This window comes from Urocampus carinirostris, chromosome 12 (assembly GCF_059441175.1).
Source record: "Urocampus carinirostris isolate Australia breed hairy pipefish chromosome 12, RoL_Ucar_1.0, whole genome shotgun sequence".
In the NCBI taxonomy this organism is placed as follows: Eukaryota; Metazoa; Chordata; class Actinopteri; order Syngnathiformes; family Syngnathidae; genus Urocampus; species Urocampus carinirostris.
Window position 1 is genome coordinate 7,698,308 of NC_142360.1, and position 15,548 is coordinate 7,713,855.

General features: G+C 39.5%; 1 protein-coding gene across 1 annotated transcript in view; it reads left to right on the plus strand.

Moving 5' to 3' along the window:
• Window positions 1-14,279, plus strand: part of cers1 (ceramide synthase 1) — a 48,791-nt gene extending 34,512 nt beyond the window's left edge. Inside the window, exons 3-7 of the mRNA XM_088349225.1 lie at window positions 4,265-4,445; window positions 4,528-4,689; window positions 6,704-6,839; window positions 6,898-7,079; window positions 12,624-14,279. Of these exons, the coding sequence (XP_088205351.1) occupies window positions 4,265-4,445; window positions 4,528-4,689; window positions 6,704-6,839; window positions 6,898-7,079; window positions 12,624-12,666 (704 nt within the window). The 3' untranslated portion in view covers window positions 12,667-14,279. The remainder of the gene's footprint in view (window positions 1-4,264; window positions 4,446-4,527; window positions 4,690-6,703; window positions 6,840-6,897; window positions 7,080-12,623) is intronic.
• Window positions 14,280-15,548: the final 1,269 nt, after the last annotated feature.

Consider the following 15,548-nt stretch of genomic DNA (forward strand, 5'->3'; position numbering starts at 1 on the left):
TCGACTTTTGACAATCTATCGGAAATGTGCGAGGCAGACGGAGCGGTAGCCTGACTTGTCAAAATTTTCCGGGTGATTCATTTCCACAAATTCCAGAACTTGGTGGAATATTCCTAAAATGTCTTTAACTAGGCCTGATTGAATGAAGGCTGCGTCCTCCTCCCAGCTACCTCGCCTGAACCATTCCTCCTTCTCGTCTCTGAATTATGACAGTGACACGAAGAGCATGCTGATAGCATGCATGCACACTGGGTTGCCAGGCAGATTTAAAGCAATAACCAGTTTGTTTATGTTTGGGGAACTGGGAGCGGTTAACAACAGCGCATACTGTATTTTTTACTCCGCATCCTGAAACACCTGTGTAAGTCAAGGAAATATTTTCCCGGTCTACTAACTTACGTATGAAGAGACATTCATAAGTACAGGTACCACTGATATATATATATATATATATATATATATATATATATATATACATATATTTGTCCCACTTAAATTTTACCTTGAGTATTTGCAAACATTCCTATAATGTTTTCCATTTTTAGATTCCCTCATAAAAGTGAAATAAACAATTTTAATATGCACACTTGTTTAATGGTGTAATAATCATCCCGAAAACGTTTCCAAAGTTCATTTTTGTGAGAGAGGATAGAGGTGGGGACCGACCGATGTGGGTTTTTCAGGGCCGATGCCGATTCTTAGTATAGAGGGGAGGCCGATAACCGATATTTGGAGCCGATATTCATTTGCTGTAAAAGCTTAAAAATTGGCGCAACGAGTTCTCAATATTGCAAAAAGGAAAAAAAATATATATTTGTTCTTCACTCAAATAGACCTTTCTGAAACATTTTACAATAAATGTATCAGAATTTTAACACAACGAACATGCCGAATCTGTCACTTAAATCAAAAACTAACAGGGCAGGAAATATGATACATAAAAACTAAAATAGCTCCCTGAAACTTTTTACAATAAAAAAATAATGTCAATACAACTAACAAGACTTCAATTAACTTAAATCAAAAAGTGCAACGGAATTTCAACGGAGCTCGCAAATTGAAATGTGTGGGCACTCCTGTTTTACAGCCAGATTGACAAACTAATGTTATGATAAGAGCTCATCACTTCCACTTTAGCGTGCTTTTCATGCTCTCGCTCAATCGCAAACAGACACGCTTGATTGATGAACTAATGTTTTGATAACAGCTAATTCATCAGTTGCACTTTAAAACAAGTTAACTTCACTTTTTACGCCATCTCTTAATCACATAAGCTTTTCTAATACAAACACAGGCATATCCTGCTTTACTGGCTCCGCCACCGGTCGCTCACCCAATCAGGAGGTGCGGGGTGGGTAGTAGAGGATTTTAAGTTTATTTTATGAGAGCAAGGCAGTGAGTGGGGAACAATGAAGCAAGAAAGGGAGAGACTTTATAATCGACTCGTGAATAAAGAAAAATGCCGAGACCCTTATCCTTCAAATTCCCAAATATCGGCAGGATGATCTGTAGACTACCACCTCTTGTGTTTCAATGTGGTCAATGTTGAACCTCAATATAAAGGAGCAGGAGCTCAAGCACCACCTGGTGCCCATATCAGTGCAGGAAAATTGGAATCTCAATCCGAATTTCGGACCTCTTCTATCTCATTAAATTTGCGATGGTGCACCAAGGGAAGAGTCAAATTCGGTTTCCGGTTGCACAGAGAAAATGTATATTTAATCGGGATGACACCGAGCCCGTCTCTTACGTAACTGCCCAAAAGTAGTCCAGACAAAAAAAAAATAGGAAAAAAACCGAGACGCACGAAGAGGCCTGTGGGCGGCCAGTCGGCCATCTAGCCAAAGAAGACATATTTTAGAGTACATCAAGCGTAGTCCGACCTAGAATTGGGTGATTTGATTTCCACTAATGTAGCTGTTAGCCGTATTGACAAATAGCATCCATTTGGTGGCTTGCTTCGTTTTAGCCGCTAGCATCACTTTAGTAGCTCATGCTAAATAATAATAATAATTTAACCCATATTTTCTCAAACGCAGCCGTTAGCCGTATCGGCAAATAGCTTTAGCCACTAGCATCACTTTAGTACAAGGGTGTCAAACTCATTTAAGATGGGGACCACATGCTAGTGAAGAAAATGGAGCCAGACTAGAAGGTTCAAGCAAAATAGAGAAAGAATGAGGGAGGGAGGAAAATAGAGTGAAAGAGAAGGAAGGAGAAAGATACAGAGACAAGGGAGGAAGAGTGAGAGAAAAAGAGAGCACAATAGAGACACAATGAAAAGAAAGGGAAAGAACACAGGATAGGGTGAGAGAAAGAAAGACATACAAGAGAGAAAGGAAGAAGGGAATAAAAGAGAAATAAAGAGAAATAAAGAGAGAAACATCCAAATGAGACAAAAGGACAGTAAGAGAAAGAGAGAGGGAAAAGAGTGAGCGTGAGACAGAGAAAGACTGAATGAAAAAGAGAGAAGGAGAAAGAACGGGAAAAGGAAACAGAGTAAGGGTAAAAAGAGAGAAAGCAAGAGAGAAATAGAAGAAAAAGGAGAAAATGAGAAAGGGTGAGAAGAAAGAAAAACAGACAGCAAGAAAGAGTTAGGGAGAGAAAGAGAGCAGAGAGAGAGAGAAAAGAAAGAGAAAAAATGAGAAAAGAAGAGTGGGAGAGACAGAAAGAAATAGAGTTTCTTTCCTATTTAAACTCCTTCTCAGGTTTGTCTTGCAGGCCGAATTAAAACCTTGGCGGGCCTGATGCGGCCCGCGGGATGCCTTTTTGACACAAGTGCTTTAGTAACTCTTGCAATATGATCTAACTCATATTTCTGCTAACGCAGCTGCTAGTTGTTTCAGCAAATCACTTCAATATGCTGGTTAGCTTCGCTTTAGCCGCTAACATCAATTTAGTAGTTCGTGCCAAATAATTTAGCAATATATTTAAGGTCTGTGATACAAGCATAACTAAGACTTTGGACTGATTTGTATACTTGTTAGTAAAAACCCAAATATACTTGTATGCTTATACAATATAGTTTTATATAGTATGCGTAAACTCTGCTGCTTCTGTTCTTGTACAGTGGTGTAAGCGTATGCGCATCTTTTGACATTTTTACATTCCTGCAATGAAATCACCATCAAATGTGATTAGATATTTTATAAAATCGCACAGACGGGGGAAAAAAACAGTGCTCTAGCTAAAACCAGCTATAGTTTCCATATTTTTACAAGGATGCCATGCAAACAATGACTCCAAGGGGAGGAATAAGTAACTACCTGCAATTTGATTCTTATCAGATAGATAGAAAAACTGAATCTGATTTAACCAAAACCACCCAAAAATGTAGACGTTTTCTGTATTTAAATGAGGATAACATGCAAACCATGACGGAAGGAGGAGGAATAAGTAAATACGATCTAAGCTTATTTAAAAAAAGTCACCCAGAGGAAAAAACACTGTTTACCTAAAACCATCCAAACATTTATAGATTTCTATACTTTCATTTGGATAGTTTGCAAACAATAACAAAGGCGGTAGGAATACGTAACTTAATGTGATCCAATCCAATCTTAACCAAAATCACAGATGAAAAAACTGCTTTAACTAAAACTAACTTAACATTTATAGATTTCCATATTTTATTAGGATAGCTTACAATGATGGAAAGGGGAGGAAAAAGTAACTAAATGTGATAAGATCCTTCCTAAAATCACGCAGATGACAAAACAGTGTCTGTTTTAACAAAAAACACCTAAGCATTTTAGGTTTCCATATTTTATGAAGGGTAGCATGCCAACAATGACAGCAGGGGTGGGAATAAGTAACTACATGTGATCTGAGCTTTATTGAAATCTAAAAAACCAAAACTAAAATCGGTCTGCTTTAAAACTAGAACCAGCCAAGCATTTATAGATTCCCATATTTCTGTGACAATAGTTTGCAAACAATGACATAAGGGGGAGGAATAAGTAACCGAACACCTCTGTTTTAGGCTACCAATTTTCACCGAACACTTTAAGTCAGGTGTTTGCCCAATCAATAATATATCCCCTTCCCTCTATTAAACACGCAGCTGCTAAAAATTGTCTTGATGAGAAGGGGAGGAATAAGTAACGTAACAGTCACATATAATATTTTGGCACAATTGTTTGTTGAAAATTGTTTACGACTGCTCTTTGAGTTTCCATAGGCAAAGGTTTCAGTGACTTATTCCTCCCCCTTATCCCCTCACACACAATTGCATCAAAAGGAATATATTTTTCCCCGTATTCAGACTGGAAGAGCGGAATGCCAGTGCCTACAGACATCGCCATCGCCTACCTGATCCAGGGCAGCTTCTACGGCCATTCCATCTACGCTACCGTCTACATGGACGCTTGGCGGAAGGACTCGGCCGTCATGGTAGTGCACCACATCATCACCCTGGCGCTCATCTGCTTCTCCTACGCCTTCCGGTAGTCCACTATGTGGTTTTTTTTGGGCGGTTCTTTTTCCTGCCGTTGCCGTGACGACTAACGCGGTAGTGATGCCCGGCAGGTACCACAATGTCGGCATCCTGGTGTTATTTCTGCACGATATCAACGACATCCAGTTGGAGTTCACCAAACTCAACGTATACTTGAAGTCCAGAGGAGGCGGCTACTTCCTGCTCAACGACGTGCTAGCTAACGCCGGCTCGGTTAGCTTCAGCATCACCTGGTAGGCCGCTTATAATTGGGATTATTTTGCAATGTTAGAGAACATGCTAGCAGTAGGATTCGCAGTGGTACCTCTACTTTTGAATTTAATTTGTTCTGGGAGTAGCTTTGTAACCTGAAACATTTTTAAGTAGAGGCACCTTTTGAATGTAAATGTGCTAATCCGTTCCAGGCCCTGCAAAAGTATGATTCTTTTTTTTTTAATAAATCATAAAAAGAATACATATTAAAATTAGACCACTGCTCAATGAACATAAAACGAGAGGCACAAAAACAAAAACAAACAAAGAATAAAAGAAATACTAAAAATATTTACCATTTGACTGGCCTCTTTATTTACTGGTCCTCAGCAGTGTTTTTTTTTCCTGGCAATTTCTTGAAAAACTGATCCAATATATAAAACTGTATGAATATACTTGATATTAAAATTAATATCGAGTGCTTGTCATATTTGTCTTTTTCCACCGTTTCCTTCCCTGGCCACTTACTCGGTCACCAAGACCCATGATTTAGGGTCCTGACGCTTGAAGAATTCAATCATCTCGTGGCCTTTTTTTTGCAGCTTTTCATGCTAGCTGCTAAAGTTAGTTTGATGCTCCTGCTCTGACCAGCTCCACTGTTTGTCTCTTTTCAGCTGCTCCAGCTGTATCCAGCTCACTCTGTATTTTGTGCTAAATTGAATCAATTTAGCACTGGTTGTCCGTAAACAAAGTTACTGCAGTTCTAGCTAACATGCTAGCAGTAGGATTTGATTTTAGATGAAAAATGATAAAATGCCACTTTTCCCAATTTTTTTTCCATTTTTTATATGGATACATTAAAATATTGGGCACTTGTCGTATTATTTTTTTTTCCTTCTCTAGGCACTCATGTGACAGAGTCCTGTGATTCAGGGTCCTAATGCTTGACAATCTTAATCTTTTACTGGCCTTATCTTTAGCTTCTCTCTCTCTCGCCACTGACCAACACCAACTAGTGGTTCTTTTCAGCTGCTTAATTTATACATTTAACTCTGGTGGTCAGTGAACACAGTACCTACAGTTCTAGCTAACATGCTAGTAAGAACATCTATCCATCCATCCATTATCTGCACCGCTTATCCTCAGTGGGGTCGCGGGGATGCTGGAGCCCATCCCAGCTATCTCCAGGCAGTGGGCAGGGGACACCCTGAACTGGTTGCCAGCCAATCGCAAGGCACACAGGGACAGACAAATCGCTCGCTGTGGGAGGAAACCGGAGTGCCTGGAGGAAACCCACGCAAGCACAGGGAGAACATACAAACTCCGCACAGGGAGTCCTGTAGCAGGATTTGAACCCATGATCTCAGAACTGTGCCGCCATGCTGCCCCTAGTAGGAACATTTTGTCTTAAATACAAGACATAATAAGCTTTTTCTATTTTTCATGAGTTTAATTACATGAATATGTTAAAATTGAACACTTTTCAACTGTTCCTCTCTTTGGCCACTTCTGTGACTGAGTCCTGTGATTCCGGGTCCTAAAGCTTGACATATTCAACCTTTTACTGGCCTAGTTAGTAGCTTCTCGCTCTCGCCACTGACCAAAACCAGTTACTGGTTCTTATCAGCTGCTTTGGGTGTATCCAGCTCTCTCTGTATTCTGCTGTCGCTAAATTCATTAAATTTAGCTCTGGTTGTCAGTGAAAACAGTTGCTACAGTTCTAGCTAACATGCTAGCATTAGAATTTTATTTTAGATAAAAAATATTAAATTGAAACATTTTCTATATGTATATTTTTTGAAGTTATTCAAATTCAACACTTTTCAAGTGTGTCCCTCTCAGGCAACTTATGTGACCTACTCCTGTGATTCAGGGTCCTAACGCTTGACAAATTCAATCTTTTCCCAGCCTTTTGATTAGCTTATTTGAGTAGCTCTTACCAACTCGCCAAAACAGTTGTCATTGAAAATGTTATTGGATTTTTACACTTTACGAAAGTAGATGTGCATTTTAGCGTAAGATTACTTCGTAACTTGCCTTGTGTCTGCTGCTCAGGTTCTGGTTCCGGCTGTACTGGTTCCCCCTAAAGGTTCTGTACGCCACCTGCGTGTCCGTCCCAAACATCCCCTTCTACTTCTTCTTTAACACACTTCTCCTCGCCCTGTTGTTGATGAACATCTACTGGTTCCTGGTAAGAGCGCAGAAACATTTTCAGAAAAAGTCAGCATCTTATTGTGCACCCTCTCCAGTTCATCGTCATTTTCGTGGTGAAAGTTCTGAAGATGAAAGAAGTGAACGACGTGAGGGAATACGAGGAGGAGGAGAGCGCTAAGGCAGCAGCCGGCCTGCTGAGCAAGTCTCGGTCCGACGCCCTCCATCACGGACCTCAACATCTCTGCGCTGATGCTGGACATCACAATTCTGATGAGGGGTGAGCAGAAGCGGAACAGAAAGGGGAAAAGAAACGCATGAAAACGAAACTAAACTTGAACAAAAATTAAAATGTCAAGACGTACAGACAACATGAAAAAAATACCACCGGGGCAAACAAAATTCAATTTTCTTACTGTATTTTCCGCACTATAAGGCTCATCAGATTAATAGGCGCAACTCCAAAAATATGTATATTATATGTAAGGCGCCCTGGACTATAAGACATATAGAATTATAACTACTGCAAGAGCTTGTGTTTAGAAAGTCCCATATTTGTGCATTGATTGATTAGCAAGAAGTCATTACTGCATACCATGATTGTAGCATGGAGAGTGCCAGATCATGTCCACTAGACCAGCAGGGATACAAATGACACATGAAAAGGCATTGGGTCTTACCTCATCATCACACAATATTTTGTCACGGTACCCTATGTTGCTATTATTATTGGTCCGGACCGCATTAAACTAGTCCGTTGAATAGCCGACTCGTAGTCATTCCCAAACGCACGACAGTCTGCAATCTATGTCGATGTGGGTATTGTGGGAAGTAATTTGGTTGTTCTGACAGTTATAGCTAGCACATATTGTCGCATGGGAACAGGTTGCATTTCCCCTTATGCTGCGGCATATCTGGCACGTATTGGGGCCATTCCAGCCTATGGGGACCGACCGTTCTGGCATATTGCAATACAGACACTCCCCTATTTACAGCCATTCGACTTATGCAAAACGGTAGGTACAAACATTTTTTTTCGGGATGTCGAAAAAATCCGGACATTGCTGTATGATAGGTTTTGTATTGTGTGCACCTTTTACCGAGTACAGGACATTACTGTCGTGTTTCTTTCCGCCGCCATTGGCGTCTGGCGCTGTGAGAGGTCACCCAACATCTACCTGAAGAAGAAATCCAGCTTCCTCTTCCCAGTTCGCGTGTAAACATTCTATTCTGTATCTTTAGCGCGTTGATACATTTATTATTGTTTAATATCTCGTGCATCCATTCAATATGGTTGGTGTAAAGTGTAAAGAAGAGGCAAGCCATTTCTTTTGAAATGAAAGTGGCATAAGAAAGATGCGGTTGAGAAAACGGTTGGATCGCTTTTTTCGGCCACTTTTTACCACGGAGTAGGATGTCGCATAACTCTTGAAGCTCATATTCCAAAAGTAAGTTAAACTTAAATTTATCTTTATAGAGCAAATTAATGTTTATTTTTTAGTACAAAACAATACAGGTTACTTATACAAGCCTTAAACCTACTTATATAAACCTTAAACATACAAAATATAGCACTGAAGCAACTTAGAACAAACTCATCTTACGAACGATCGTCTGTAAGTAGGGCAGCGTCTGTATACGCTAGCTCTTTGTCTGTTCTGAACTGAATGAAGAGAATGGCATTGTCAGAAGTCATTTGGTTTGCCCTGAAATATATAAACACATGTCCGAACATATTCAAAACAATTATCCATTTTTAATGCTTAGTTTGAGCTGAGAAAAAAATGAAACAACATTCTAAAAATGACTTGACTTCTCTCTAAGATATCTGTTACCTTGACTAAAAATAATGTCATAATGAGATAAAACCTCATGCCTTTTTATGTGACGATGTGGTGTAGTGAAGAGAATTCTTGCCACCATGTTACACGTTTAATTCATGTTCCCTTAATTTCCATGCAATTGTGAACAACCAATCATATTCCTCGCGGTTTGGTGAATATGTATCGGAACCGGTGACACCAATATTATGCAATTGGGGTCGGAGATTAAATCTATCGATTGATCAATCAATCGTACTAATCAGGTAGCACATTTCCAATTTGTGTCCACATATGAGGTGCACCGATTCATAAGGCGCGCATTCAAACTTCTGGTCAGGGTGCGCCTTATAGCCTGAAATATACAGTGTATTTTTTATGTCATTTTGTGTTATTCATTAATTAGCACTTATTCTCAGAAAGCAAAAACAAGGAATAAAAGAGACCTGAAGGAGGAAAACACTACAAACAAGAAAAATAAAACAAACGAAGGCAGTGGTCGGCAACCGTCAGTCCATGGACCGGTGCTGGGCCACACAAAGAGAAAAAAAAAAAAAAGCGCCTCATTTTTTTGCATAAACAATATTTACTCATGTATAAAAAATAGTAAGGCAAATCGCATTAGATAGTCATTTTTTACTTTGTTCCTATGTTTTCATTTTTGCGTTCGACGCTCGCGTCCTTTTAACGACAGGTGGTGATGGACTCTGTGGCCTTAGGGTCGCGCGCCCGCCTCATGACTGGGAAGTCGCAAGTTCGAGCCTCGGCCGAGTCTTACCTAAGACTAACACAACAATGCCTTCCTGGTTGGCGTTAGGCGGGCTTAGTCACCTAATGACTAAAGATCAGGAAAATTAAAGAAAGGAGGAAAAAAATGGATAGCTGGTATCTGCTAGCGATAAGTGGATGAGCTTTAACCAAGAAAATGCAGAGTCGACGCAAATGTACCGTTATCTTGAGTTTACCATCATCCCTTGACTCCTTAATCTCCTCACTTTGCACTTTAAACTCTAATACAGGGTTACTACGGCTTAAGGCAAGTTAAATTCCAAGACTTTTAAAGACTTTTTAATGCCTTTTGAAATCAAATTTAAGACCAAAAAACACAATTGAAACAAACAAAATACCGCATGAATTAGAGTCAATTTTAAAGTCAAGTCTGGCCTGGAGAGGGATGGGCAGCATCAGGCTGTGCTTGCCTAAGACACAACACAGGAAATCTTTGTGTTTGCCTTTTTAATACTTCCAGAATTTGGATTTAAGACATTAATTGCAAACTAATGGCTTATTTTCTTAGAATAATGCATTCAATTCCTTATAAGTCTTTTCAAAGATCCTAGGGAAAACCTGTAAAAGCGGTGTTTGTTAGGTAACAGATGACACAAAAACATTTTGGGGGAGAAAGAGAGCCACACCATATATTTTAAGAAATTCCAGCAAAACCCGCTTTCGAGACAAAATCTAATTTTTCAGCGCATTTATTTATTTCACTGAATGATTTTTGATGATTTGACCCAGTTTATACAATAAGAATAATGCCACGGCCTGCATCCTGTATCAACAAATACTGTATCCAACTTTAAACTCGTTTCCCTCCCGCTGTAACTCAAGATTGTCTAGGCCCAATTTGATCTTCATTTTTTTTCATAAACAATAGTTTCAAAACAAGGTGCAAGCAGAATTCTTCTGTAAAATATGTCACAAAATACTGCAAATGAGGATACCAATGTATTTACATTCGGGGCAGACGGCGCTGGGCAGGGAGAAGTGAGTACGTGCGCTGGGTGCATAGGTCCGTCCATCCCTACTTTCACCCAATCAAATTGCTCTGTGTGCTTGGAGTTTCTGGGCGCTTAAAAGATGTTCTGTGGGTTTACACCATTAAGTGTCACAACATTGAACATACATCGTTTAATGAGCTACCATAAAGGATTTATTAGCAATATACAGCCAAAACGGGATTTGTTGGTGACGCCTTGACTGTAAACCTTAGTTGGGACTGTGCCCTTTGTATACTGGACCGAACCATTCACAACACAGGCCGTTTTGTGGGTTATGAAAGCACTAAACTCGACTCCGAGCTCGTCATAATTGGAATGCTGCTGTGGAATTTTCGAATTAGTTTGAGACAAATCTCTCCCCTGTAGGTGTAAGGTAGAAATGACAGTTATATGTAGCTTAGATTTTCAGTAAGTACTTCCCATTAATTTACTACTGGGATTTTAGCATGACCCATAATAAATATTTATAATTGACACGTAATCCTTGCACTAATATACATTTCATAGTGCCCTGTTTGAGCGTAGCATGCACTTGTCCTCTTGGGCGCAACCCGTAGGGGGCGATGGCACCTCAAAGGACAATGCCATACAAACTAATGCCAGCTGCAATTAATCACGAGGGAAGAAGATATGCAATGGCAAAGCGAGGCCACCAGATAGCAGTGTCAGCGTCATATTTAAGCAGACTTGTTGCAAAACCTGGCAACAATTTCAAGCATTTACAAGCATTTCAGCCAAATTTCAAGCACTTTTAAATTCTTGAAAACAAAAATTCAAGCATTATCAAAGATTTCAAGCACCAGTACAAGCCCTGCGTGTTATTACTGGAGTGGACAATCGGCTAATTTAACCACAAAGAGTTGTATTTATTTATTTTTACAAAAATGGGTTTTCTACATACGTTAATTCTAAAAAATATATTACATTTGTATCCATGTCCTTTGGGATAGTTTTTCAAGCTAATACTGCCATCTGCTGGTCACAATATATACTCCTAATCCATTTCCACACAAAAACACAGGAGCAGTAATTGTCTGAATTTCGTAATTGCATGCTAGGGTTGCATGATAACGGTTTTTCACCTAATACTAATGATCAATAAAACTTGCTTTTTAATTCATATTACAGTGTTATAACACACAATGAGGCAGGTGTCAAACATATAACAGGCCCACCAACAGATTGAATCTGGTCAGGAAGACAACACTGATAGAAGTGCAAGATAAAAATTAGCTGTGCTTTCATATCTGTTCACTTGGTGTCACCAAAACTAGGTGCCACTCACAAAGACACCGTAGCTGTATTTCTCTCTCTCCTCTTTCTGTTTTTTTCTTCTCTGTCTTTCTCTCCCCATTTGTCTTTCCTCTCTCGCTGTGTCCCTTTCTTTTTTTCCTTCTCTTTATCTCCCCATATCTGACCTTTTTCCCTTTGGTACTCTTTCTTTCTGTGTCCCTTTCTTTTTCCTTTTCTTTCTCCCCTTGTTTATCTGTCTTTCACTCTTGCTTTCTCTTTCCCTTTATTTTCCTTTAATTTTTCTTCATCTTTCTTTTCACTTTCTTCTCCCTCTCTATTTCTGTCTTTCTACCTCTTGTCCTCACCTTCACCCTTACTAATTCTTCTCTCCATTTTTCATTTTCTTTCTCTCTCCCTCTCTATTTTCTGCTTTTTTCTCCTTCTTATTCTTCCATTTGTCTTTCCTCTTTCTCTCCCTCTCTTGATTAGCCTTTCTTTCTCTCTTGTACTGTTTTTTTTTCCTTCTCCATCTCTCTTGTACAGTCTTTTTTCCTATTCTCTTTTTCTCCTGTTTCCTTAACATACTAGTCCGGCCTCCGGGAGTTTTTTTCTCTAACATGTGAAAGCCGAACTTAAATGAGTTTGGCACTGAGGAGGAGGAGGAAAATAGGCTCAAGACGTTGTTTTTCAAAAAACGTTTTCAGGGTTCACAGATCCCTTAACTGCCAGGGTTGTCAGGGCACCACTTCCTGTGGTGTGTTTTGCGCAAGTACAGCCAGGCGGCAGCCATCCCTCTCTTCAGGCCGGTTTTTGGGTAGGGGGTACTGGTTTCCACCGTTGCCAGTAGCAGAAGCTTCCTGATCAGACTAAGATATTGCACTTTCATCATCTGGTCGGCCTTGTTTTTCGGTGTAAAGCGTCGCGTTTAGAAACTAAAATTGTTAAAAATAGGAAAACCCACACGGCCTTCATCCCATCTCTCTCTTGCAGGAAGCACGTGCAGAACGGCATCGCCAAGGAAAAGCGCCTATAAAAAAAAAAAAAGATCAACGGCGCCCCCCGGTGGGTGGGAGGCCACAAGAGGAAAGGAATTCCGTGGCAACAACACGCGCACAGACGAAAACAATTTTAAAGTATTTCCGTGTTCCTTTTTATTCCAGCACTGTGAATGTGAACAAGACGGACCGTAGGGCGGGTGGCGAGCTGTCACGTTTTTTTCCTTTCTTTGTCTCCGATTCATCTTTTCTTTTTATTTTACAACACTTCACCTCGGTTTTGTTAACCCCTTACCTCCCGCCCCCTCCCATCCATGTGTGTGCACTGAAATGAAGGCAGACAAGTGGATTGCCGATTTAATGACGGCAACTAGCTTGGAGTGATTGACTTGGGTTTTGTTATTATTAGAACTGCTAATCCAAATCTAAATGAACAATATTTCGAGAGAAGGAATAATAATCGACGTATAAACACATATTACGGAACGCATGACATTGGACTGATTTTTATAACTAAATTAAAGTGTATTCGGGTTATTTTTTGGAGAAGAGCCTTCGGTGCTCGTGGTCCCAGTCGATCAACTTCAGGCTTTTGTTTTGAAACGTCGGCATTCTTGTGGTGCCGGAACGGGGCGCGCACTTTTTTGTGGTTTGTTTACTCTGTGGTCGTCGGAGGAAATCTCACATAGGAACTTTTCGGATTTAGGGCAAAGTTTCGCGACAATTGGACGTGTAGAACCGTCAGTGAGAGTGAAAGGAAGGCAGTAGATTGACGTCTATTGTCGTGAATGGCACTGAATGTCTTAATCTGGGTTTTTTGGGGGGGAGAAGGAAAACTGGAGCATTTTTCTGGAAGTCCAAACATCCCGAAACGTTTCAAGTAGCGTCATAGTTTTTAGTTCAGGTCGTTTGTTTGTTTGTATCTGAATGGCTGCTGTTTAATTTTGGTCTTCTTCTCTGAGCACACTGTTGTTTTATTTCTCGCACACACTAACACTCAAAGTTGCTAGCTTGCGCAGTGGAAAGCGGAAGTAGGAACGCGCCTTTTTCCTTAATTCTTAAATTAAATAGGATACCCTGATCTGTTCTTAATTTCAGGACCTCATGCTTTTTTGAAACCCAGATTTAAACCTTGTTCCTTGAAAATGTATTTGTATTTTAAACCCCTTAATTTCAAGCCACAATCTGGTTTTGAATCCTCATTTTGAAACTCTAAAACCACAGAAATTCCAAATTCAATACTTTCAACCCCAAAGTTTAAAAACCCAAGTCTCAGGGGCAGAACCTGTTTTTGGTACCGTAATCTGTTCGAATCTCCATTTACCTAACCGTTTCTTAAATCTCTAAAACCCCAAAGATACCTAAAAACCCTACTTCAAACCCTAACAGTTCAATATCAGTGGTTACACACATTTCTGCCTTAAAAACCCTAATTTCAGATTATACTCTGTAATTTTGACCCTTAATCGATCTTGTCAACTATATAACCCTCTAAATACAAAATTTGTACTTTCAATCTGCAATCCAATCTTTAAAACCATCTCGGGGAAGATACAATTTCTGTTTTGAAACCCCAATATGAGACTAAAATCCCCATTTGAATACCTAATTTAGATCCTTGTTCTATCTTGGATCTCTACTATAAACCCCTAAAAAATACAAAATTTGTACTTTCGATTTACTATCCAATCTTGAAGCCTTAATCTCAGGGTTGACACGTTCCATCTTGACACCCTGATTTAAGACCATCATTTAAATTTTACTCATTTAAATTTTTTTTTGTAACACAACTCGAAACCCGATTCCAAATGGATACCTTCATTTTATAATCCATCCTTGAAACCTAAAAATCAAAGTTGTAACCCTATTTCTGTCTTGAAAGCCCTAATTTCCAACTACAATCCATATTTGAATCCCCAATTTAAACCTTCATTTTATTGTGGATCTCAATTTTAAATACCCAGTCACTAATTAAGGCATGTCTCAAGTTCGGCCTGAGGGCCAGTTACGGCCCATGATCAATTTTTTTACTGGCCAATGGCCTCTGTCATTAAATGAATACATGCCCTGCCAGTAATGGTGACAATAGTATAAAATTTGTACAAAAAAAAAATATAAAGAAAATCACCATTTCACCAGATGATGTCAGTAGCCCTTTGGCTACCTTTGACCTTGGCTTTCTCTGATCATTTTAACCCACCCCATCTCCAACATGGCGACTGTAGATAAAAAAGGAAAGTTGACTGTGAGGTCCAGGACAAGTGGAAATTGGAGTTTTTCCTCACCAAAATTTTTAAAAACTGCGTTCGCCTCATTTGCCAAGAGAAAACTCCATTCTTCCCCTTCTCGTTCATTATTGAGACATGTATACATGTACAAACATTCCAAAGGTGTTAGATTGCACAGGGAGTTTAATTTAGATTGTTTCCTCGATTGGATTTAGGTCTGGGCTCCGACTTTCTCTATCCACTGCCTAAATTCGAGCACCACATCACCTCGTTCATTTTTAGGGACAAATTTGAGCAGCTGTGTGTCAGGTTGGAAATTTGCGAGGCATTTTTGTGGCAGTGTTATTATTAGCTAAACTGTTTTTTTCTTTGTTTTTGGTGCATGTAATTACTAGTCTTCTAAACAGAAGTTAACTATTCCTATGAGGAATTGGCCCAGGAAGCAAATTAACTACTTGAAATGGGGGAGTGATTGTCAACAACCTCAACTTGGTTATAGAACTCCGTTTTGGAAATAATAATCGTTTTTTTTTGTGTGGGAGTGATATTCAAAAACCTTGACATAGTTTTAGAATTCTTTCTTTGGAAATAAAACGTTTTAATGGGGGAATTATCATCAACAACCTAAACCTAGTTCTAGAACACTTTTGTGGAAAAAAACATGTTTTTTTGTGGGAGGAGTGATCGTCAAC